The 27,043-nt window shown below is 42.7% G+C and overlaps 1 protein-coding gene across 1 annotated transcript in view; it reads right to left on the bottom strand.

Annotated features, from left to right (window-relative positions):
• Positions 1–2,389: 2,389 nt before the first annotated feature.
• pou6f2 (POU class 6 homeobox 2) overlaps positions 2,390–27,043 on the bottom strand; it is a 64,340-nt gene continuing 39,686 nt past the window's right edge. The window contains exons 6-10 of the mRNA XM_071517439.1: positions 16,631–16,768; positions 11,467–11,676; positions 9,328–9,481; positions 6,922–7,090; positions 2,390–2,897 (exon numbers count right to left, since the gene is read on the bottom strand). Coding sequence (XP_071373540.1) covers positions 2,390–2,897; positions 6,922–7,090; positions 9,328–9,481; positions 11,467–11,676; positions 16,631–16,768 — 1,179 coding nt within the window. The remainder of the gene's footprint in view (positions 2,898–6,921; positions 7,091–9,327; positions 9,482–11,466; positions 11,677–16,630; positions 16,769–27,043) is intronic.

Genomic DNA, 27,043 nt, shown 5'->3' with positions numbered 1-27,043 from the left:
GGCCTGCGCAGACGACAACATAGTCAAACCAGTGCATACTTATTTGGGACGCTGTAAAATTCCTGGTATCTGGCATGTGCGTTGTGCTCTCTGCTTAATATTCACCACATATCTTAATCATGTTTTTTAATCAATCATGTTTATATTCAAAATGCATCAAAAATGGAGCTAATCAGGGGTTTTTTTGTTCACCCATATTCATTTGAAATTGGGGAGAGAGCTAAATAAAACAAATTAAAAGTCTCTGTGCCCTAAGGGAAGTGAGTCTGTGCTGCCTGGGATACAGTTACAATGCAACATCATTGTTTTTTACACAGACATCTAAAGCTTTTTTTTATGTGTTTTGTAACATTTACTGAGTGGCGTGTATTCCAGGCAGTTAAGAACACAGCAATGCACCGGGGAACTGAAAGACTGAGTTAACCAATGTGACATGTAAGGACAGATATTGAGCAGACACATGATTCTGAATAAATTGCATCAAATTTCAGCTCAGTTCAAATTAAGTTCACTCGTTCTGACATCTGACACTTATTCTCAACATTCACTTCTTTTTCTGTGAGGATTTACAGGAGCCAAGCGTTTATAGCGAAGGTCTGGAAGGTTTTGTCTGGTCTCGTCTCACCATGTAACACCATGTAAACTCAACAGTTCAGCACACAGTAATGGACAGAGTCAATTAATCAACACATCAGTGGACTGAAATGAATTTCTTGGACCCCCCCATGCAAAATCCAGATCAGAAAAATCAACATGGATACAGGAAATCTCGCAAATCTTCCCTCTTGTGACGTGTTCGCCCTACCAAAGAGAATCTGCAGAAATGAACCTTTTTAAGAGAGATAGTAGTTTACTGTCGTATAAATAAATTTTACATAAGAAAAAAAACCCCAAAACACACACACACAGTTCCACTAAAATTGTGACTGTAACATCTGTAAACCTTCACTTTAGCTGGGAGGAATGCAGAATACAAAGTCCAAAAAAAAAAAATGAAGAAAAGAAAAGCACATTTGAGTTAAAATATTCAGATTATAAAAATAGTTTGATTGGAATGAGCTGAGTAGTTTGGTCAGCGGCAACATATGTGCAGGCTTCAACCACACATGGTTACTGGATTTTAGGGAAGTGCTCTATAATTAAAGGGTTTACCAGCTGAATAATCAATGGCGTTACTCAAAGATGTGTAAATAATAATTTTATCACTGGATTGCCTACTGACATTTATTTGTTTGCTAAGACTCTAAATGATCCCTCTTCAAATCGATTTGAAACATGCAGAGGCAAATTTGTTATTTCAAATGAAGCAACCCAACAGAAAATTCATCCAACACGTTTTCTGTATTGCAATAAAAAGGAAGAACAGCAGACACTGTGGTAACTATTTGACATGACAGTATAGTGGCCTTTTTTTGTTGAACTTGATATACCCACAGAGTAAAACACTTTAGAAAAGGGGAGAGAAAGCCATGTCCAAAAAAATTAAAAGGTAAAATCTTCCCCAGTCCTTGAGCTGAAGTTATGTGTTCTTTGGCTATCAGGCTTTGGCAACAGAATGACATAGTAGCTCAAAACGAAGCTGCAGTAGACTTGACAGACACCGAAACCCCTCATCATATGACAGTCCTTAGTTCACTATCCCTCCCTCCTCTGAAACAATCTCATTAAATTATTAATAAATACCTGTAAAAGTTGTACAAAGTTACACTGTGACTGAAAATATCTGCAGATGAAACACAAATCGGAGGCAAACAGCATTATGCAATTGTTTAACAGCAAAGGTACGTTTTTTTTTTTTCTTTCCAAAAGAGAACTTTGTCAGTGTGATTTCAATTCGAAGACAGTATTTTTTTTTTTTAGATATTTACATACAAACAATGAAGAAAAAAGTAAGCGAGACAAAGATAAAATGTATACTCAACCTCACACATATAGCTTAGATTTGCCAGTACAAATGTAAAAATTTAGAGCACATTTACATTACAAAATTATTCTTAGTACTCAGATGCAACAGACTTTGGTAAATAGTGTTTTGATTTGGTATGATCTCTTTACTAAATCCCCCCTCATGGGAACCAAAATTTGGGCAATAGTCTGGTCTGTAAGGCCAGAATCTAAAACTCTTTGAAACAGCACACCGTATGTTTGTACATAATTCTCAGATATTAATCTCTTTTTTCATGTTTTTGGTTTCGCCAAGGTCATTTACATAACTGTGGTAATCACACTGACAACACATAGTTTTGTTTGCAAACTCATGACTGTCCATCCAGGTGACTTCGCAAAAGGAGAGGAACAATTTTTCAGTTTTCATTCCATGATGGGTCGATCCACCTTGTTGTTTTAATGGTCGCCACTTTTTTCACTCCGCTTTTTTGGGCGAGCCCGTTCATTTCGGGAGCTCCTCTAGAGAATCGGTGAGAGGGTCCATGGGCGCAGCCGGGCCGAGGTCAGGCTGTTTCAAACGCTTTATTGTGTTTTTCAAGGCTTGCCTCTTGTTGCAGAACCAGACGCGCACCACCTCTCTGTCATAGTTCAGCTTTTCGGCTATTTCCGTCATTTCCTGTCCGGAGGGGTGCGTGTTCTTCTCAAAGTGGCTGTTGAGGATCTCGAGCGCCTGCGGGGTGAAAGAGGTCCTCCGCTTGCGTTTTTTCGAAGGCTCGCTGCCGATAAACTCAGTCAGGTTCTGCATGCCGGATCGGTGGCGGGCTTCAGCCTCGGCCATCCAGCGCTCCAGAACAGGCTTAATCTTCTGGGCGCTTTTAGGGGTGATGTCCAACTTCTCAAACCTGGCAGGATATAAAAGGCCAGGGTTCAGTTTGCCTGTCAGACTGCTACCTATAGTGTTCTCTTGGGCTTCCTGTGGTAGGAAAAAGTGGCTTCTCAGGATGGTGTGTCTGGGGAGAATTGAGAAAGAAGAATCTTACTTAGGTGCCCTGCCAGAACAAGGGATAAGCTGCCTGCCTTAGTCAAACGGTCTCCTCAACCAGAATGCCACAGGGACAGAGACTCCCAACATCCAGAGAAGCATCCGAGCCAAACTGTGTTCTGCAGCTGGAAACACCACAGCTGCAGCAGCTGGAGGAGACGGGTTCCAGGAGCAAGTTAATTTTCTGGAGGAGACTGTGATTCTCTGTCCCAGACTGGCAGTAGTGGAGCAAGGAGACAAAGCCAATGGCTAGAAATTATGTCCAATTGCACCAAAAACATACCAAACACCTGACTAAAAGTATTAAATAATAATAATGAAAAAAAAAAAAAGGTTTCATCAATCAACAAAAGTAAAAACAAAACAAGAATTACTCCCATATCCCACACTCTTCCTTAATAAGGCTTTGGCAAAATAAAAAATCACCAATGCATGCAGTTAAATACGGCACTATAATTTATTTACAAAAGAAGCTTGAATTATTAATCAAAATGTACATTTAATACATTTTTCAAAGTTTTTTTCATCCTCCACCAACCAAGCTCTCTTTTTATATTTTATATGAATACATTTACACACTCTGTTGCATGTTCCTGCAGGTTTATGGATGCGTGACTCATAATTCTCATATCATATGCTGTGGATTTTAGCGAGTTCCTCTAAGAAGTGAGAACAAAGCTTTTCCTAATAGGCTCTGAACGCTGCTAGCTGGTGGCCCAATGTCTTTGTCAGGTGCTTTGCGTGTGATATGAGCAGAAATATGCCGTTTGAATCGGATATGATGGAAATGATAGCCTAATGTCTGAAGGGATTCCTCTCATGCCTGTAATGTAATGGGGTTCATGTCTGAGTACGGTCTGGTGTTTTAGTTGAAGGAGAGATAACTGTCCTGAGATCAGTTCATCTAAATGAAGAAGCAGCATCTGTCTGGGTTTTAAAGGTCCCATATCATTCAGTTTTCATGATTTTGTTTATTGTTCTGGATAAGAATAATGTTCTTCATGATGTTTTGCAAATAAATGTAGTTTAGTTAAAAGGTGAATTAGTTAAATTGAATGACTTTGAAGATTAAGTCCTCACAATACTGGACCCTGATTGGCTGACAACACTTTCCAGTTCCAGTGCTACCCTGATTGGACAGATTTCAGGAATTCTTTAGTGAGGAGAGCCAATTAAGTCCAAGTCCAGCTGTGATGCGTTTACTGGAGTTAGTCTGAAACTGTCTGTAAAAAATGATGGATTTTGGAAAATGCTTTAAATTTAATCAACTTTTTAAAAAATTTCTTCATTAAACATCTGTAAATAGAGGAACATTTTAAATCTTATAATAGGGGCTCTTTCAGACCTGTCCCTGGTTGCCCCAAAAGAAATGTATCAATAAGCTCAGATGAGTCCAGTGAAAGCGATTGGGACAAAGATGAGTGCAAAGTGTCAGGATGCTTTTAGTAAACCAAACCCCGGACTCAGAATGGACTGACAGGTCTGATGGACCTTTAAAGGCAGATAGCAGAGAGCTGGGAGGAAGCGCCACTCTCTCCGGAACAAACAATGCACAAAAGACATTTTTAATGGCGAGGTGAGTTGCTATACACCACACTAAGGAAGAGATGCCCATGCATGCATGGATTCTCTCTGTTCCTACACCTCGTTGGTGCATTACGCCTCGTCGACAGGCGGGATTATTTATAACCCCGTCCTCCTAAACAGTGGAAAGAGGAGGGTTCCATACTGCAGGGAATACATTAGTAAATATGAAGAGTCACTAGAGACAGGACATTTCATGGATCAACAGGAACCAAAGATACTAAAATGAGTTGAGAGCTGCTCAGCTGGTGCATGCACTCCCACCACTAGTGCATAACCACGAGGGAAAAATGCCCCTGAATGCACCTCTCTCTCTTACTCCAGCCTCTCTTGCTGTTCTTAAAAGTCCCTTCCAATGCTTAGACATGCCTTGTGTTTAGGCCTGAGTTACAGTTTGCCCAAGGCTTTTGTGTCATGAACCATATAGTTTTAAACAAACGTTTCAGTGAGAGCTATCTTAGAGGTATAGGCTTAAAAAGCCCGGCTATGATGAATTACGACTGCGTTTTTGTTGTGTATATGTTGAATATGTTGAAGTATGGATTTAGTGCAACGGATTCTTTGTATTTTGGGTTGATTAAAAAAGTACAATTCTTCTCAAAATCTATGCTGGGTCATATGTGTTATATTGTAATCAAAAGTATGTGAAATACTAAATAGTGCTGTTTTAAAAGGTTTATTTCAATATTTTAAAGCAAGTTGTTGAAATTAGATTTGGGACGACCCCTCTTTAATCCGATTCAGATTCTTTTTCATGAGATTTTTTTATTCATAACTGCTAAAACAAGTCAAGCCAAGCGAAGGCAGGACACACTGGCACATCATCGGTTTGATGATGCCCTCATGTAATGCCTGTGCCTTTTTAGACGGACTAATATAGTGTTTGGAAACATACTGAGCAATGGAAGGAGACAAGATGGAAGTATCTGTCACTGTCTGTTGGCTGTCTGGGTTCAGACCGGAGCCCCTGAGCTACTGCGAAGCCCCGCTCTCCTCAAACTTCCATGTCTCTGTTGATGTTAACTAAACTAAAGCATGTGAAGTTTGCCCCTCTACTTAAAACATCAGGAGATGCCTGTCATGTCCAATGTCATACAAACAAAAAAATTGTCTTAACGGCATGAATAACAAGCCGCAGAGTGTTTATTTTTGAAGCTAATGGCTTTTAATGTATGTTATAAATATTTGAATTATGCCTGGTTGTAAATATTTCATGTGTGATTTTAAGACTTTAAACATTAGTCAGAGAGGGCTGTGCCTCATAAGAACCCCGGCCCCTGTACTGTTTCACATTTTATCGGCCGTTTGATGTTGATGTGATGAAATTTTTAGAAGTGCGTGGCAGCGCTGTGTCACATAAACAGCGCAGGTCATCAGCGAAGCACATGCATTTCAGAGGGACATTAAAATGAATACAGGAATAAGATGGGAGCGTTCTGGTTAAAACGGAGGGGGAATAGATGTGAAAACTGATGCGAATCGAGCTACGATGGTGTACAATTCTGTATGTTTTTAAGCAAAGAGCAGGTGAATCTAAAATAAGTTAAGCTTGGCCACATGAACATCAAAAAAACAAATCCCTTGATCAGATTTTTGAACAAAGACATTAAAAATTTAGCTGCATTTGGCAAACTACTGAATTCCATTGTATACAGTGGATTGTATTCTGTAAACTCTGCAGAACACAATGATTGTACTCTATTGTCGAGTTCTTGATGCAGTAATATTTGGACCTGGTGTCTCCCTATTAGCCTGACTTGAAAAGGAGATGAGGCTCATTTGGTGTCTTCATGCAAAACGTCAGTCAGGTGGAACAACAGGACAGAAAGGGGTGAAACTCTGATTGTCTCATGAATATATAACGCACCATTTATGACTAAACTCCTGTCCTTATGGCACCGTAAAACATGGCAATCTTATTAACAGATCATTCCCATCAAGCTCTTTCACGTTAAGGCAGACAGGCCTTAGTAATTATTAAATGCTTTAAGTGCTTCGTGTAATACTTGTATATGTATTTTGCATAAGTAACACACGGCTGTCATGTCAGCGGGGGAGAGGGAAGGGAGAAGAGGGAGACTAAGTACTGAGACATGAGCGCTTAGTTTGTCAGGGCGATATTCAATTATGTATTTTAATATCTTAATAATGTGTGTTAAAAGATGAAATGAAAAATAGATTAGCAGTTATGGACACCAGACAACTCATTGAGGCTGTAAGGTTGAGTGCCTTCATCTTCATCGGGTTTTTGTTTGACAGAAATAGGACATTGATTATAAGTAGTATAATATAACCATCGTATCATAATTTGTTGCTTTTTTATTTTGTTACTAATCACTGAAACAGCACGTCTCTCACTGGGTACAAACATCTTGATGTTTCTGCGGTGCGTCAGAGTTTCTCCTTACCTGCAGATGGCAGACTGGCTGTAAGCCGGCCCCTCGGCGGCGCTGAGCGCCTGGCCCACCTGAGTTTGTGTCAGGCCCAGGGACAGGCGGCGGATCTTGAATGCTTTGGCGAATTCCCGGATCTCCTCCAGGTTGACCCCGTCCACCTCGCTGGGGGCGGTCTGCGGGTCTACAACACAACACACACGTCTCATTTCATTAGCCCTCTGCTTTCGATTAGTTACCTCATTTTCTAGAATGAATGAAGCAAATTTCCAATCTTATGTGGCCGTGATCGTCTCTTAAGAACTTCAAAGAAAGACGTGCCCTTGGTCAGAGATTATTATTTCTCTTAGCCCTCATACAATCCTGTAAACTACATGTATTTGATAATAGATGTTTTGAAGAATAAATTCCTGTGGAGTGTGAATAAAGGCATAAAATTGCAAGTGTAAGTCTTTAATCTCCCATATAAAAGCATATGAACACAAACAGACGGACACAGGGCTTGTCAGTTCAATCGGTAAATATGGTGCAGCTCCATTGCCATTCTTGGGTTTTCTCTTATTTTTCTCTTCACAAATTCTATGTATGAAAACAGACATTCTCCCGGTTACATGAAAGCAAGCTTTCTGCAACATACATTAAAGAATGTACATTAAGGAATCATTTAATTCATGCCTCCCACACATGCATGTTGATAAAAATAATATCCAGCTCCATTCCAAAGAATCCACCTTTTATGAAGAAATGCTGTTTGTAAATCACTGCTTTGCCGACCACATTTAAGTGGATTTGAAAAACTTCACTGAAGCATTTTGAAGAATTTCCCTGCTAATAAAAAGTGATTTCACATTGTACATCAATGTCAGGTGCCCTGGCATCCTGCTTACTAAAGCAAAGTTTGTGCCTCTGAATTATTCATCTTGGTCATTATCAATGAATTATTAAAGGAATCCTCCAAGCGTATTTAAGCAAAAATCTATGGGGCTGCCATCTCGTTGTGCCTCATAAGTGACGTGCAGCATATGCGGCATGCTCCAGACGTGTGAACACTCGGAAGATGAGCGACTAGAAACTCCAACTTGACTAAATGGGAGGGATGAGCACTAACAGCTTCAGGTCCCATCATCTCCACAGTGATGAGCAGCTCTTCATCGTTCCCAATGGAGCCGCTCTGCTTAGTGATTTGAAAGACTAATGGGGTGTCTTTACTCTCTGATTTAAAAGTGGGGCAGCGGCAGTCTAGAGGTTAGAGGAGTGGGCTTGAGACTGGGAGCAGGCCAGTTTGAATTCCCAGACCGGTTGGGGAAAGTGAACAGCTCTCCCTTCCCTTAATAACCGCTGCTGAGGTGCCCTTGAGCAAGGCACTTAACCTCTATTTTGCTCCACTGGCCTCCAGTAGAAGAGTCTGGTAATACTGGGCAGCTCCCAGGTGTCAATGTGTGTAAATGTATGAATGTGAAGCAGGCGTCACTCGAAAAAAGTTGACTTTCCCTGGATAGATAAAGCTTAAAAAAAGACTATCTCTAATGCAAAACACTGCTGCCCTTTTTCTTTTTTAATTACATTTTGCTGAGCTGATTATTTTAAAACTCAGTAACAGATATTGTCTGCTCTTTAATCTGTTACTTTCTTTGTCGCCAGTGGATGCAATGACATTTCATCTTCTGTCCCGTGCAGATGAGATTCTGTCATGGGATTTTGTTTAGTGTGTGAATGCTGTAAGTGATATTGAGAGGAGATGATATGGCTCATACTCAGCATAAAGCATTAATTCTATTTACTAGCAGAACCGAGCCACAATGATTTTGTGCAGACTCAAAAATGGTTTATAAGATATTTGCCAAGCTACGAGTAAACATAAACTAAACACAATGTCTACAACAAGTTGATCAATGGCAACTTCTTTTTTATTAAATTCCCTGGCTTTGTAGCTGCCTTTGAAATGAGTTTACCTGGAGTTTAGGGGAATTGACTCTGACAAATGAAATTTATCTGAATAAAACAGAGTTTTTAAGGCAATGGGTGCATGCTGACAGGCTGTGGCCTAGTGATTTATAAGGCTCTGCCAAAGGCCCACGCACTAGGAGAATGAAACTTATGTTCATTACATAAACACGCCACTTTTGATCGTCTAATAAACCAAAGAATTGACAGTCGGGGAAAAAATAACCCGCTCTTCGGAGGCGGAGGATCAGTCAAAAGCTTTCTACACTGAGAGTAATGTAAGTACTATGTGTCCATCATGTTCAATCTTCAAGCAGTGACGTTAATGTACAAGTTTACCATCACTGTCATACTAACACTGTCATACCAACGCTACAGTAAGCTGTGTACAGTCAGCATTGATCTTTATTACGTGTATTTGTAAGGCTACACGGTGCATTTTGCCTCGTGTGTGTGTGAGCTGCGCCGGACACTTACTGCTGACCAGCTGTCCCACGCTGAGAGCCGAGGAAGAGGAGGAGGTGGAGGAGGAGGAAGAGGCCTGGTGGAGAGGACTCTGTCTGTGGGGCATGTGGAGCAGGTTGGGCTGAGACGATGCGGGGCCTGTCTGACCCTGCTGAGCCTGAGGCAGCTGGACACACACACACACACACACACACACACACAAACAGTTGATACAATATATTGACAGCAAGCAAAACAAAAACATATCCATTATTCCCTCAGTACAATATCATTACTTGCCCTTTTTGGATAATAATCATTCACAGTAATCATGTCATTATGATGACTGGGGCACAACAGTATTGCTATTCAATGACAGCTATTAGATTAGACACTTAACAGCTGAACCTAATGAGATTTACCATATACCTGATGATGAATAAATGTTAATTACTGCCTGCAGTATTTAGACTGACAGAGCAGAATATAATGTCAATAGTCTGCTCAGTAGGCTAAGAGAGCCCATGCTCAGCAGCAGTTTCCTATTGTAGGAGACAGTGTGTGAAAGGAGGTGGATGCTGGTTGTATGAGCTTCATAATCCCTTGCCTACAGAAATCAGCTCGGTTTTTAAAAAAAACAGCTCATGACAATTAGAGTGTTTCCTCTCGTCATCAGCCTGGTGAGGATCCTAATAATGGCAGTCGGAGGGGGAAGAAAACATGTGGACACAGCAGTCCCCATATCAAACATAATTCATGATCCACCAGCTATGTGCTCTGATGGTGAAAAAACGATGTATTTTCATGTTTTATGCACATTTGAATTGCTTTTACAAGATCAAGATGGTACGTCTTCACTTTTAAAGTGAAAGCCGTCTCCACCATAAACTCGGCTGGCTTCTCCTCTCCTCTTTGCTATTAATTATTTTTTCTGTGGCATGTGTTTGTTTGGATGGTGGGGGATGTCAACAGCGATGCACACACTGTCAGGACTGTTGACAGGCTGGGAGAATTATCTAGCTTCACTGGAAATATTCTAGACTGCAGGCTCTGACAACCGTAAATTATGCCCATGGAACAATGTGTACATGTGGCTTTGAAGTGGAGACAAAAGCATAAACATTATTACAAATGCATTAATTCATTCAAGAGTATGATCTGGTGTTTCGTAGAGCGACAATTAGGTGTCCATCTGCTGAGAGTTCATCCATTCTACACTGCATAGGCCTTCACTATGAACTTTTACCCTGTAATTCTGCACTGACATCGTCATTATCAAGTCAATAACATTTTGAATGTCATGTGCGTGCGTCTGGCTCCGCACTTCTGCACTGTATAGATCCTAGAACGAGGAGTAAGGAGGCGTTTGAGCATTTCTAAACCCCCCAAACCCAAGACAAAAGAATGGACCAACTTGTGTGCGTGTTTTTTTTTTTTTATGTGCAGGAGTGACATTCTTCTTTTAAATGTCTGATCAAAACAAAATACTTCTTGTTCAGGTCAGAGAGGACAAATCGGAGGGCTTGAGAGTGTGATTGAAGGAGGGATGGAGAGAGGGAGGGAGAGAGGAAGAGCGAAAAGGAAAAGGGAGGAGGACAGAGGAAGGAGTGTTTGAGTTTTAAGTGGGGTGATGAAAAGTGTTGTTTTTTCGTTGGGCTCTGCAGGGGTTCAGCAGACTCCCTGAGACTGAGTCTGAAAGGTTTCCTGACAAGTGCCTTCCGAACACACACACACACACACACACACACACACACACACACACCGGCATACACACAGGAACATGCATACACACACACAGAATGTGAACAGTTGTACCAAAAGCAACTCTTTTACAAATGAAATGGAGCAAATGAGAGTTATGACTTTTGAGGGAAGAAAAATTGAGTTGTTTAACATAAGAAGAAGAAGACATCCAAATCTGGAAATATATATATTCCTTTAATGAGTAAACACTGCTGTAGTCTGACTCTACTAAGCGTTGCTCATTCAACAGTTCAAGCGGGTTCATAATCACTATAGATCATTAGACTGCGCATCTGAGGCAGTGGGTGTATCAGTTTGGGTATATAACATAATATGCTATATAGCACATGATATCTGCCTTTGTGTGTGTGTGTGTGTGTGTGTGTGTGTGTGTTTGTGTGTGTGTGTGTGCATCCGTGTATATGTTACCTGCTGTCCAGGCTTGATTGGTGACAGCGTGATTCCCTGGGTGTTGATGACAGGCAGGATCTGATTGCCGATCACCGTGGCGATGATCTGGCCTTGAGCGTTGGTCAGAAGCTGAGGTGTAATTGGCTGTACCTGCAGTGCTGGGTTGCCACCCCCTGATTGGCTGGAGGGCCCTGCAGAGTTGGGCATCAGTGGGATTGTTCCAATTATCTACAAAGGGGGTAGAGAGGAGCCAAAATCAGCTGGGTGGTTTTAAAAGAAGAGGGAGCAGAGGGGTAAACGCTATCAGTCTTAATGATCTCTGCTGCTGAGATTCTCCCTGCTTCTGATGGGAACTAAAAGTCATCAGAAACAAAGCATAAGCCAGTCATTTGTTATGAGTATAACCAGGGGCCTCGGCTTTTGAGTTGTTCCGTGCGTGTGAGTTGGAGAGGGTGGGGTGAGAGAGAAAGTGAGAGAGAGAGATAGATAGAGAGAGAGAGAGAGAGAGAGAGAGGGAGAAGAGAGAGTGAGAGAGAGAGAGAAACATGTAGAAGTGTCCACTGATCATCTGTCACTGAGGTGGTTTTACAGGCTGGAGCAAGTGAAGCCAAAGCAGACTGCTGGGAGCGTACTGCAAAGGTCAGCTCTGAATACCTGTGTGTGTGATGGTGCACACCAGTGACTGTATTATCCATCACCAGGCCAAGACAGGGATGAGTGTGTGTGTGTGTGTGTATGTGTGTGTGTGTGTGTGTGTGTGTGTGTGTGTGTAAGTGCGTACAGAGCTTTTGCTTAAGTGTCTTTGTCTGTCTCTGTTGAGAAGGAGTGAGCAATGTGGCCACTGAGAGAGACCCCCATTTCACCCTCTCACACACAGATATGTAGACACACACACACACACAACCACACCCACCCACCCACACAAACAACCACACACACTCAGAAAGAGGGAGAAGTAGTAGAGAGAGAAAGAAAAAGAGAGAACAAGAGGGAGAAAAAGACAGCGAGAGAGAGAAAGAGAAAGAGAGAGAGAGAAGACCCTGCATTTCTAATTTGACTCCCAGGGTCCCAGGGGTACTTCACCCCTCCTCCACCCCCTTCATCCCCAGCTCTCCTCTCCTCTGTGGCTGTAATCAGGAAGGGCAGATCAAAGGGGGCGGCAGAGTGTCACTGCAGCGTTTTAGCTCTCAGAGCTGCCAGAGTGTGGCCAAGAGTGGCGCTTTAGGGGGGACTTAGCGCCTCTTCACCATGATGAAGGTTAATGTCATCTGGGGACTGGTTCTGGGCAGCTCCTGAGCAGCAGTCGTCCCTGCCCCCCGTACCCCCCCCCCCCCCCCCCCCCACACACACACACACACACACACACACACACCCCTCTCCCCGCTGACAGCGCTCCTCCACCAAGCCTCATTACACCAGAGAACAGCTCCCGCGGACGAGACGCCCATCATTCTAAATTCTGTTATTTGGACCGGGTATGGCAACCGGGCAAAGAGCTACTTTACCTAAAATTGCGCTGTGTCTCATGCCTTTGAATATGACTCTTCTTTGACACAATGAGCTTTAACTTTGTATTTGTCTCCTCTGCTGCACATCACCCCAAAGACAACAAGATTTTACGTACAGCTTCCACATATTTACATAGCATTAACCATGTTTTCCCTCTCCCTCTAGTCCACAGCATCGCCCCGCTGCCACCACTTCTAATCTGATTCTGCTCCTGGTCCGCCTGCCCCTCCTCTCTCCCCCCCCGTTCTTTGACATAATAGGGAGGGATCCGTGAGAGAAAGGTGGGCCGACAATCTGTAATTCATCCCTGCCACGGCTCATTTGCTTACGCTGCTTCACATTAGGGGAGAGATAATTTATCTCTCTCTCTGTGTCGCCTCTACAAATTCCCTGTAATGCTCTCCTGCCACTTAGCATATTTTATTGCCCCGCCTGACGCTCGTGTCTCCCGTGTCCCACTGATCCCGCTTTGCATGCCACTGTGGCGGGGAACTTGTTCCGCTCAATTATTCATCGTCATTGGACTAAGTGGTTGTTCTATAAGCATAATAAAAGAGCAAGCAGCTGACAGCTTAGCTCTCATCCCTGTCCCACGATGCAATGCTTCTCCATCTTCAGCCAGATGTTTCATGGCAGTGTCACACGGATCCTCTCAGGCTAGAAGGGTGTCGTTTTTAGAGGAGTCAATTGTCTGAGGGTTAACTTATAGATGGATGGGGATGCTCTGTTTTAAAATAGCCATTTCAAAGTAGTGAAGATAGTAATATTAAGGGTTACAGAGAAGCATTCAGAAACTTCTCTCATTCACTGCAACAGGATTCCTCTCTGTTATCTTTCTGTCTCTCTGCCATTTTTCAGCTTCCTGTTTTTGTTTTCCACTCTAGGTGGTATGGCATGTCAGGAGCGCCGTCCTCCCTCTCTCAACCCAGCAGAACTCATTAAGATTATGCTGCTCTTGTTTCCACAGAAATGTCATCTCATCTCTGCAGCCAGGGCAATCTGTGACTTTAGCCATGGTCGCCAGGCAATATCTCTGCCCATTTTCTCTCCTCCGCCGTTCGTGTGGTGAATTGAGACCCAAGTGGGAAAATGTTTGGAAGTTTTACAAGTACACAACTAAGCATAAAGTTCTGAGGACATTGCACACAATAGAAAGTTGCTAAGAACTTATTTTATTTCATGATGGACAGAGCGTTTTTGGCAATCATTTCCCTCTATATAAAGGGAAATTTAATTGCCACAGGAGTATGGAAAGACACAGGTGATCTCATCAACCTGATATATGTGGAAACAACCTTCAAAATAATCTATGCAATTTAAACATACAGGATCTAATCCCGACATCAAGGATCATTGTGAAGGTGTAATTTAAAATTGTGAGTAACTTTCTATTGTGTGCGATCCCATACTTTCAACTAATATGATCTAATAATTGGATACTGTCCGAGCCAATCAACGATATTTCCTATCCCAACATTTATTAAGTCTTTATTTCCCAGCTATGAGAATACAATAGATGCACACTTTGAAGGGCAGTGTGAGATTTTACTGTGGTTACTCTTCAACTATAGGGGCTAAAGGCTTCCATCTGTACACAGCAGTGTGTTTGTATCACGTTGAGCTTCGCAGGCTTTACAGGCTAATTTGCTTCAGGTTAACTGAGCGTGTGTTCCTTACCTGTTGTTCTCTGTATTAGCACCTGCAGTGTCTGCCCTGGGGCTCTAGCCTTTACCAAAGGCTGGGACCAGGAGTGAAGGGGATGGATGGCCCCAATAGCATAGATTCAAGGGGGGTTTCCATACCACAAAGATGAGGCACCACAGTTAACAGTAAAAGTGAGATTTCCCACACACAAACCATTTCAGGGGTGTCTACACCTTCCAGGACATGGTCTACATGAAACAACCTTTAATGTTCCTGTTTCCCACCTCAGAATAAAGCTGGAGGGAAAGTAAAATTTGTACTGAATAGAAGATGTTCACAAAAATACCGCAGATTCATAAAAGAGAAAAAAAAAATCAGTAGTGAGAGTGACTAACAGTATTCTGGCTTTTATCCACAGCCTTAATCACTGTTGTAGAGGCAGTGAGGATAAAAGAGCCTCATTGATTCTCCTTGGAGAATAAAAAGACTGGGACCAATATAATTAAGCTTTAAAATGTTGTGAACATATTGAACTCTAAAAGTCCATCAAACCTGGCACGTTTCAAGGTCTCCAGAGCCGTCTTTCATGAAAGGGTCTCTTTCAAGAGAGTTACAGAGGAAATTAGGAGGTCAAAGACTGCAACGTGTTTTAAATTCAAGGAAAGGTGTGTCACATTTACTGTGAATTTTGCTACATAGAGCACAGTGCTAATAATAATTCCTGAAATTCATAATATAATACACCGTGTTTCAAGTGAGCTACAAACCAAAGTTTGATAAAAAGCTGTTCTTTTGTCTCCTGTTATGGGGATTTTCCATGCCGATGAGTTTTTCTTTTACGCTGTGAGCCTCTGAGGGTGTGTTTGTTGGTCCTGCAGCCATGTTTGAGGTATGTATTAGCCTGTATAATCTCCCCAGTGTTGGGGGGTGGGGGTGGGGGTGGGGGGGGGCCCCTGTGATAGGGTGGTGCATGTTACAGAGCCCTCCGTCTGAATAATGCTGTGGAATAATGAGGTGGGGAGCAAAGGCTGTAGCCCAGGGCTTTGACCGTCTCAGTGACCTGATTATGTCAGGGAGTGTCAGCCGCCAAGACACTACAAAAGCACAGAGCATCCCATCAAGTCCATATCCATAGTGATCTGTCCCCAGCGCTCCAGGCACCTTGTGAGCCAGGGAAGTCCATACTGTCTCATTAGCGACGTTTAGCATCAAGGGCTTGCACACACACAACACTGTACTGTAAACAACGTGGGACGGTTTCACTGGTGTGCTGGCACTGGTACTGAACGTAACTGCAGTAGGCTAAATGTGTAGTGAAACATTTAAAAACACATTTTTAGAATGAGTATTTGTATACACTCAAACACAGGTCAGTGATATAAAATGTCACCAACAGAAAATTGAGGTATTGGTTGCATTGTATTTTAAGTTAGTGCAAAGCGGACAGTGTAAGTGTTAAAAGATGAAACGGGGGTTAAGGTAAATAACACGGAGTGGCATGAAAGGGCACATTGTCCATACAATTTTCCTTTAATATGTGCTGTGTGCACCTGCGATAAGATGATTCATTAGATAGGGCCCCACTATGACAAGCATCATCGTTCAAGCCTCTGGCTACTGATGGAACAATTCTGCAGCCACCCTGTAAATATGACAAGGTCAGCGTTTTACTGCGACAGGCGCATGCGGATAAGAGAAAGAAGGGCTTTGTTTATTCCCAAAAAGCTTAACATATGGCAGGATGGCTACCATGCCGCAGACAAACAGCTTCCAGACGACACAGAGCCACCGCCAGAAATCTATGAGAAAAGATCAGAAATACTATACAAATACTTAATGATACTTGGAACCGCGCGCTCACACATGATAGAGTATGCGGCTCTAAGGGCCAACAGATTGTGCCAACAAACTGTGCGGACCCGTTACCAAGGAAACTGTTTTCTCTATGTGGTATTTAATTAGGTGTATATATGATTTATTGTGCACAATGTTTTACAGCATGCTAGCAGCCCATGCAGAGCTCACTCACCTGGCCTTGTGCATTGGTGACCAGCTGTCCGGTGGCTCCTTGCAGGTTTGACAGGGTGTTGCCAAACACCTGAGAGCCAGCGATGGAGCCCATGGCTGCTGCTGCCGCTACCGCTGCCTGGCTGGCCAGAGGATTCAGCTGGTGGGGGCAAAGAAATCATTCATCAAAACCGCATCTATTAATGTCACCGATGTCGATCTTTACCATTATAATGCATATTCGTGAAAGGTTCAGGAAGACAACTAACACAGGAGCTCGGTGTGGGGGCTTCACACAGTACAGCTCCAATTCTTTGTTACCGAGGCCAGAAAAGGCCAACTGCAGTGAGGGCTGTATAGTCCGGTAGCGAGGGCTACGCAGTCCATCATACAGATCCCAGAGGTCTGTGCTCCCGAACCCAGTGGGAGGCTCGAGGGTAGGGAGGTGCAGTGAGAAAGGGAGGGAGGCTGTGAATAAGTGGCCATTTTACCACTCTAAGTGCTTCCTCTGGCCCCCGGGGCTCCCCATGGGCTGAGCACGGTCTTTCTACCAGGAGCAATGGCCCCACACCATCTAGCTCTCACAATAGAGGAAAGCAATGTGGCCATGCATCACTGTATCGTCAACTGCTTCAATACGCTTCGACTCAGAATTACTCCAGCGTCATAATGCACTACCATACTGTTACTTTTGAGAGAGAGGAGGGTTAAAATGACCATCTTTACCTCTGCTGTAATGGACTCATCTGGTCTGGCCTGTGGTTGTGAAAAGAGGCTCCCTGTGTCGGGAGAGGCTGTGGAGCCCAGCCACATCGCTGAGATTACCCATATAAATCAAGCTAACCACTTATTAGGGGGCTGAAAATGCACTGCTGATTTGGTTGTAGTGCAGCAGAGCAAAGTCTTATTAGGTTGAGTAAGTAGATCAAAGACCAGGCAGAGATAGGAGACCTCCCAATTACTCAACAGAATAGAGAAATAATAGAAACACTGCTTAGAAACAGACTGCCTACTCCTAGCTGTTAATACTGGTGGGCTAATACATATTCAGAGGAAATCAATCGAAACTGAAAGTAAACAATGACTGCTTAATCTGTTTACACAAAACATTTAAAATAACTCAAAGTGAGCAGCATGTGTTTTATATGTATTATCCATTATATGTAAAGCACTTGTTATAAAATCCAATGGAGCAGTCAAGTCAGCAGGAATTCTTTTACTGAAGGCATAAACTTTGCTCATTTTCTTTCCACACTTTCTGCTCTCTGTGGGGAATTCAGCTTTGTTCATTTGAGATCATTCAGTTGCCATTCATCTTTTATCTTACCCCACCACCATATATTATTACACTTTCTGAAATCAAATGATGAAAAAATGCCACAGAGCGATCAATACTTTTTCATTGACAGTAAAGGTTAAGCACATTAAGAATGACACTGCATTTGTCTTATGAAATCATATTTCATGTTGGTGGCCTCAAATTGGCCATGATTGATATTGCCTCCTCTCGTCTGAAAGTCATCCAGTTTTTCCTCGATAATCGCAAGATTGTCTTTTATGTGCCGAGTGCTTGTCCTTCTGAGGAACTTAAGTCTCGAACGTTAAAGAAGCATAAGCCTGCCTGACTTCACATTGACAGAACAGAACAGGATTATAGAATCGCGTTCAACTTGCAATTCAAAATTTGATATTGGTCAACATTTGATAAGAGATTTCCCAACCAATATTCACTCTGAGATACGTAAATTTGGTTATTCATGCTCTAATAATTAAGGAACATTACATGTACAATCAACTGAATTGTATTTGGCATACAGTATTTTTTCCAAAACATGTCATTGCACTGCGATAGATGTGCACTAAAGTAAACCTGTCATTTTGGATATCTATTTACAGTGATATCTACTGACATCTAACCTTCTGAACAAATTGTACTCATTTATGATCACATAAGAGTTGATGTTGATAGAGAGAACAGATAGTTTGTTTACTATGGGATCTTGTGAAAAATCAGCTGCAGATTTATCTTCTCCCAAAGATGAATTTGCTTACCAAGTTGCCCTTTTTTCCCCAAAATGCCTTGCCAAATAGTGAGGTTTTAATTCATCTGGAGATCTGACTACACAATACAATGCAAATACTACAATACACAAAAACTACATTGGCAATACTTTCTCTATAATGCAACACCATAATGAACCCCATCATTATTAACATGCCACCTAAAATGTGGTGACTGACAGAGATGAGCTGCTTTCTAGAAGGGACAGGGAGAGTTGGGTGGTGAAATCAGTCAGGAATTGCATCAGCAGATAATCAGCCCTTCATTCAGACTGAAATCTCACTGTTGAATAGAAGTAATATGACCTAGACCAGATGCTATGGCATATTTGGGTGAAAGAGAGGATTTGTTAATGTAAAATAAAGGCTTTAAGCAATTTCCTAAAGTGTGTGACGATGAGCCGATTTGACAAAGGGAACCTATAGCCAGATGTCAGTGAAAATACGATACTGTGGGTGTAATGATAGCCTGATAGCTGTGTTACAGTGAGTGGGGATGTTGAGAAAGCCAACAAGGCCTCATGTGGAGTTAAACAGAGACTCCAGATCAGCACACAGATAATGCGATCTGCTCAGACAAGCACATCCAGAGTTTCCTGCAGATCTGTTGGGCTCGGTGTCATTGTGTGAGTGATAGGTTGTTGGAGAAGCTTTCAGATTTATTTGAAATATTATCATTGTGTTTCGTTCAATGATAGCCCTTTCAGATGCTATGTTATTCTGGTAAATCTAGGTGAAAAAGAGAGCAGGGTTTATTGCTGCATCCTTTGGCACTGGGTAATATGGATAGCAGTTGGAAGGAGAGGCAGGAATAAGGAGAGGCGAGGCTGTGTTCAACACCTAAACAGGTGATTTTCCGCCACGGTGACTCCTCTCAACACCTCGGCGGGAGGCAGAAAATGACAGACTTGCCCTAGCATTTGTACTGATTGCATGTGTTGGAAGAGATAAACAGTGATCTTCCAGTTTGCAGAGCCTGCATGTAAACCATTGTGTTTCATTCTTTTCATTGCCCATGAATACGGCATAGAGATTTCAAGAGTATAGACCGCTCTCGTCGGTTGCACAATGGTGTGGATAACGCTATCATAAAAACAAACAGGAGTCTGATTATTAAAGAAATGCTGAGACCTTGTAGGAGAAGCTGAACAGTGTAATATAAAATACAATATAAAATACTGAAGCATGCAGAGGAAAGGTATTCTTTTGTCCGCATTAGATTTCCATGTTATGTATAGTCCAGGAGCAGCAAAACCTTAGCGCTGTCTGAGGCTCCATTACACCGTGTGACATCATCTTGTCACCTTTAAGTCACCACAACTGCTATCACTCTCTGCACTATCACGCTTTTATATAGCCGAATATACAGGGCTACATAGGGGTCAGCAAATACAAAATAAATGTCCGTGACACAAAAAAGCCTGCAAATTGTTAAAAATGCATCTTTTCTCAGGCCGGTATGAAGGGGAGTGAATCTAAACTGGCTCTCTGCTGCCTGTTTGACCATGAGGGTCACCTGGTGCAGCAACCCGTGTAATCTCAGGAATAGAGGGAAAAATAGCGTCCCCGCAACCGTGGAGAGGCCCCTGGAAGCTAAAATTGTCTGACACAAACTAACTGGAGTTTATTCTTGGTTTGCTCTTTTCATGTGGCCGTTTTAAACTTAATTGGTTTTCTGGCCTGCACAAAACAAAAAGAGCAAAGATAAATGGATAAACTGGTGCAGACACCAAAAGTAGGCAGATACTGTGTATCCACTCTCAGTCTTCTGTGGTGGGGGAAACTTATCACCTACTCATCTGTGACTCGACAACAGAAACACACAATGAAACATATCAGAGAAAATGGTAAGAGAATATATTATCATGGGGAATGTAATTGTCACCAGTTGTTTAGCTAATAAGTGGTCCTAACTGATATGGTTGAAATCAATATCACGATAATCATAAGGATTTTTTTCGATAATGATATATATCATGATATAGCTTACATATGCAAAATCACATGTTAAATAGTCAAATGAATTTTCATCCCATTGAACCGAACGGTAACGTTTTCAAAATATATTCCTATATTCCTATATTCCTATATGCTTCATACCTCATTTTGTCTGTTTTTAAATAAAATTAGCTTATTCTCATCAATTTAGACAGCAGAATTGTGCATCACAATATCTCAAAATCACAATATGATTCCACTGAAAGACGATAAACGATAATATTGAATTCTCGCCCTAGTCCTAACCCAAAGAGTCCTAACCACCCAAAAAGGCACAGTAATGTTGTTAATTGGCAGTGAATGCAGCTCCATACAGTAAACTGGTGTCCAACATGGGATTGAGACTTGGGTCTCATCCTGTCCAAAAAGTCTCTCAGATGTTCAGAAGTGGAAGTAAGTATGATTGCAGCTGATGGAAGCGCGAAAAGGTGATGCAACCGAATGCAGCCAGATGTGAGTCATCTGTCAAAGTCTCCCTGCTTTACTTGTCATCATTCAGCCAAAAGTGCGGCAAAGTGGACCAAGCAGGCAAAATGAACAATCAATAGCGCTATTGCTTCTGGATGAGAAGAATGTCCTTTATCTCCAGAAGAACATGGAAGTTTCCCTCGCTCATCGCGCCCGCACATCTCTGTCTCCTCCCTGCTCTTTTTCCCACTCCAGAGTGAATGTAATCAGCTGTGACATGAGAAAACACGTTCTCTGTCTGTCAGGACTCTGCTAGTCCTCCGCTGACAGTCCTCTGCTGGCTCCCCCAAACAGCCCCCCCACCCCCCTCCTCTGTCTCCCCTCCCTCACATCCGCTGTGCTTATGAACATCAAAATGCCATTAGGCCCTCCAAAACACCTCTGGTCCCATGGTTGGCGGGGCCTCGCGCTGTGGTCGTGCACTTTGAGCCCTCTGAGCACCAACTATAGCTCACCACTGGGCCTCTGCTGCAGCCGTTGTGAAAAATAAACCTTAAAACGAGCCATTCTTGAGGAAAAGTATTGGGAAGTGAAAGACAGATAGAACAACTGGGGCAGATAACACCCCGCGAAATACAATAACGGTGCATCAGGTGACGGTTGGACATTGTAATTGCCGAGGGCAGAGGAGGGACGGCGGCGGTGGTGAGGGGTGGCGGCGGGTGTGTGGAGGTGGCGGTGCAGCGGGTGCTAATGGAGTGATGTCATACGAAACTCCGGAATGACAGCTAGTTAACTGAGGAGGTTTGGCTGATCAAATAAAATGCATTAACTCCAGGAAATGGATATCCCAGGCAGCCTCAGAAATGGCCATATCTAATGAGGCAAAATGCAAATGAAGGAAGAAAAGAGTCGTGAAAACGTTCAAACTAACTATAAAGGAATGATGGAGTGCCGGACAGTGGCCGTCAATCTCTCCTCTCATTACCTTCATGTGAAATTAACAGCAGCTTTAATCATTACATAAAATCTGCTCCGGCCCATTTGTTGATAATTGTGAGGCACCGAGGTTCAGAGTGGGTTCTTTGTCATCAATCACGGCAGCAGTATATTTCCTCTGGTTAGGGGACACTCTATGAGTAAAAATATAAGTTATACTACACTCCTGTTACACTATTTCTCTTCCTGAGGAATGATCTATAATATTTAGCTGTTTCCAGATGTATTAAATTTGAGACTACTTGGTGATTAAGTATCTGCAGGAAAGTGCTGACCATTTCAGCTCATGATGTGACATATTTGGTGCAGTTATTTCTGTACCATACCAGTGTTAGGTTGAGAATCATAGCAGCTTTAAACCAAGTGTTGCAGTAAATGTACCGCTGCTCTGGCTATGACTGTAAAGTGGATACCTGGCATGGCTGCTTTGTGCTCCTTTTTTTTTTTTTGTTACTGTGTGTGAAAATGAAAGCAGAAAGTAAAAAAAAAAAAAAAAAAAAAAAAAAATTACAATCCATAGAGTCACAAGATCAGACTATGAAGAAAATTATGAACACTACTATTTTGGTATACAATCAAAGAAGCTACCTTCAAACGACAATTACCTAAACTATTACTACTATACTATACTATAACTACTATAAAACAATAAAACGTCTTTCTTGATTTTAGGAATTCTATTTCAAAATACATTCCATTCGTTTTCATTTAGGGGGAAATGCCATCTCTTTTCACTCTGCTGTTGTTTGACATATAAATATAGCATTTGAATGACTTTAATATCCTCCTAATCAATGTCCAGTGATCTTTTGATGTCCTCAATTCAATATAGGAAGGGTCATCCATGCCGCAGCTTTATAAACACAATAAAGGTAAATGATTACTCTCCACTGTGGTGTCCAAAAATACGGCCAGTAATGAAGAGAAATGGAGGAGTTTGAGGGGGAGGCCTGTCATGTGTCATTGGCCAACTCTGAGCCCTAAGATTAATCACAAGAGAGGGGCTCTGTGGCTAAGATGTGGTCACCCTTGATCGATAAATCAGCCTCCCCCTCTTTCTCTCTCTCTCTTTCTCTCTCTTTTTCTCCAAAATATACACAGTCTTAGGCACAAGCTAAATCAGCATAAGTGGAGAGATGAATTGATGACATTTACAGACGTCTGCGTATTGATTACTCGATTTTTGACTTCCGAGGCTCCCCTCTTGGAGGAGTTGACTTAAGAAAATGCACTGTTCTTGCATTCTAGTCTAGTCCATTTACAAAACCATCAATTTCACATTCCCTTTCCTAATCAAATAGGGCATAAAATCATCCACCAGCAAAAATGCAAAATGCTCCTCACATTGCGCCGCTTGAACTTGTGGATTAGCATTTCAGAGTAAGAGTTCAGAGGAATTTCAGTTCACGCAGCACACTATACATTACAAAACATACACCAAATAAGCCTCAGCTAACCATGCCGCCCCAAAAACATTGTGGAGAGAATTTCTGATAATATTCTGCCGGGACCACAAATGGGACTTTTGACTCGGTCTATGAGGAGGGCATAATGCAATAACATTGCATTAAAAGGGTCTTTTTACGGCGTGGTAGCGCTGAGCGGCTGTGCTCCTTGTGTGAGCCCGGTGCTCTGTTTGCGGTCACTAATGGGCATCAGAAATTACAGGCAGTGGAATCGCGCCCCGCGGGGGGACTGGCCTCCTCAGCGGAGCGGAGCACTTAGACAGTGTCTGGGAGGCTGCTGGAGGAGGAAGGGGGGAACTCAATGTCACAGCCCTGCCTCATAATTAAAGAAACCCTATTCCTTATCCACTGTTAGGTGAGCCCTAGCTTGGTGCTCCATCTGAGGGCTCCCCTGTGGGCGTCTAATGCGTGTTGCCCCCAGTGTGCATGTGGGCTGATCAGGGAACTGTGCCTTTCTGCTGGGTGTCTGAGCTGGAAGCCCTCTGCCCACCCGGAGAGTTACGATGCCAGGTATAGAAAACAGGAAACAGACATCAAAAAGCTAAGAAAATATCAACTGTGTGAGTTCTGAAAACAGAGCCAGAACAGAAAAGTATGCGCAAGGTGTAGCTTTAATTTGAAAAGTGAAAAGCGACAGCCTAAAATGCCTATACAGTAAAACAGAGCACATTCCAAATGATCCTGTTAGTCATTCTGAAATATGATAAATTTGAGTTCCTCCTTATTCAGAAATTCAGGGGCCATCGTTGGTCCTTAAGTCTGTAGATTTTCTCCCTGCCTAATCCCTCATTTGAAGTAAATAAAAGTAGTAGAGCTGTCATGGTCAGGTTGTTTTCCTCATCTACCTCCTGTGCTTTATAATTATTCATATGAAATGTGGTGCTGTTGATGGGCAACAGTCTTATTTTCTGCTTCAGTCAACAGTGCACATTTGTATTTCTAAATTGTGGAGCGCTTGTTATGTAAGGCAATTTTCTGCCTTCTTAAGAGCCGGATCTCCTGTGCATTAATAAGGGGCTAGGCTGAGCTGCTGGAGAGTTGAGGGCCTGTTCATGCTCTAAACCACACAACCAGCAGCACTGCTATTTAAATTAAGTCTCGTCTCGCATACCATTTTCTAAAAAGTTTTATCATAAAATTGTGATTTTAAAACAGGTGTTATCCTGATAATAGTTAGATGTGAGAATGCCCACTTAAATATACCTTTACAATACAACTTTACATGTATAAGAAGATAAATGTTTAACATAAATGTAAAACACAAGAATACCATTTTGCCTCAGTCTTTTTAAAATTAATGCACTCTAATTAACAAACATGAATAAACACTATTTTGCAAGCTTTTCTAAATATTAAATCCCTTATATCCTGATGAGCACTAATTTATTTGATATTCATTCACTCAATTGTGCACAGTAGATTACTACATGTTATGAAATTACTTATGCATTCTCCATCCATAAAATGTCACAATTTTCAAGCAGAAAAAAATCCAAAAAGAAGAAAAACGCATAAGTGCATGGTGAAGTTTACCAATACTGCTAGGAAACACTTGAAAAGGCATGGAATAGATACAAATATAAATTTAAGGTTTCATTATAGTAAATTCTAGCATCTTATTCCAGTGCACTGATACTACTGATGATTTCTAAGAGGTAGATAATGGACTCTTTCTTCAACTTAAGTGTTGCCTGTCTCATTGACAAGACACAGTATGAGCCATTGGGTTTATATTTAAGCATGTCATTTTAATTTTGATTTAATACCCTGTGGGATGATCGCGGCCTGTTTCACTAAATTGAATAGACGTGTAGCTGATCTGGAAAATCAATTAATCGATGTGCAAGGCTCATTTAATACACATGTTAATATAATGGGAGACACACCCACCACCCATAAAAAGAGACATTGGGAGCAAATTGGACAGTGGTGATTTTAACAGCGGTTGACATAAGTAAAAGTGCACTGCAGCGGAAAACAGTGACATGGGTGTCTGAAGGGGCCTCAGCTGGAGACAAAAGCATCTGAGATGGGTTTGAGACTGAGGAGGACAGTGGAGGGAGCGGGAGGGGAGGAGGGAGAGGAGGAGAGGAGGAGAGGAGAGATGGAGAGTGCAGACAGCCAGGCCTCTGAAAGGCCGTTGTGGTTGGCAGCCGCTGACCTTGGTGACGATGGGTTTTCACCAGAGGCTTCTAATGAAGGCTGATTGCCAGGGAATAGTGAGGGAGCCGAGGGGTAGAGAGAAGAGCAGGGGGAGAAGAGAGAGGAGGAGAGAGTGAGAAGAGAGGGAGCGAGAAAAGGATAGAGGAGAGGCTCAGGTAATTGCAGCACTTGTGGGTCTGAGGCCCCGCGGTCCTGTGATGTCGGGGTGCAGTGGGGAAAGAAGAGAGATGTCTGTGGACGTTTTGGTGGTAAATTGTGGAGCGCAGGGATAGGAGGCAGGCCCCTAGGCTGTAATTACCCCCGTGAGTGTGTGGATGGAGAGTGGACAGGCCCGGTGTGGGGTTCTGACAGCGACCGAGGAGACGACCGCGGAGGGGAGCGAAGCCAGACACACAGACAGACGGCGGGAGTCTTGACGGAGGAGGAAGACAGGACGCCTCCGTCTCCGCCAGGCCCCCGAAACCAGCCGGCCAGACACTGGACCAAGGTCAGAGGCTATTAGTGAACACACAACATGCCAGTGACAAGACAGCCATGACAAGAACGGCAGAGAGACGGGACAGCGCAACACAAGACGCTGCTGTGTTGCTCCCAAACAGCAACAACAGAGAAGGGATGGATGGAGGAAAAACACAATGTAGAATGATTTTGCACAGTTTTATTACAGGTTGCTTAAAAAGGAAATTAACAAAAACACAGGCAATGAAACAAAAAACAGATGAAGACAATAAAAATGTTGTATAGTGACTAATTAGATCAGAGAGAGAGAGAGAGAGAGAGAGGGACAGAGAGAGAGAGAGGAACAGAGAGAGAGAGAAAGAGAGAGAGAGAGAGAGAGGAACAGAGAGCGAGAGAAGAGAGAGAGAGAGAGAGAGAGAGAGAGAGAGAGAGAGAGAGAGAGAGAGAGAGAGAGAGAGAGAGAGAGGAACAGAGAGAGAGAAAGAGAGAGAGAGAGAGGGAGAGAGATGGTGGGACTCCACTGGATGGCGCAGCGGGGTCAGGCGGGTCTGAGCGTACAGACTGGAATAAGAGAGTTGATAGGCTGGCCTAAGCTTCCTGCTGCCACGGATCAGTATGTACTGCCTCTCCTCTCCCTGCCTGGGCCGATGTAACTCACTGGAGTGGCAAATTACACCAGACCTACAGCTGTAGCCCGACATTATGATTAATTTGATCAGTAATTTCTCCTGTTTTTCATTTTAATCGCCGCGACCATTCTGCTGTGGCAGGTCTTTCAGATCTAATTAAGATCAATTCCGGTGTAACAGACTTGGCGAGCGCCTTTACCCCGTCAAATCCCTGAGCTCTCTGGGCGTGGAGAAAACCCGCAGCTCTAATCA

This window comes from Centroberyx affinis, unplaced genomic scaffold (assembly GCF_046629955.1).
Source record: "Centroberyx affinis isolate AG114_WGS23_722 - 3 ecotype Tasmania unplaced genomic scaffold, CSIRO-AGI_Caff_v1 ptg000045l_1, whole genome shotgun sequence".
Lineage (NCBI taxonomy): Eukaryota > Metazoa > Chordata > Actinopteri > Beryciformes > Berycidae > Centroberyx > Centroberyx affinis.
The sequence above is the reverse complement of the archived record's forward strand: the minus strand, read 5'-3'. Positions and strand labels throughout refer to the sequence as shown.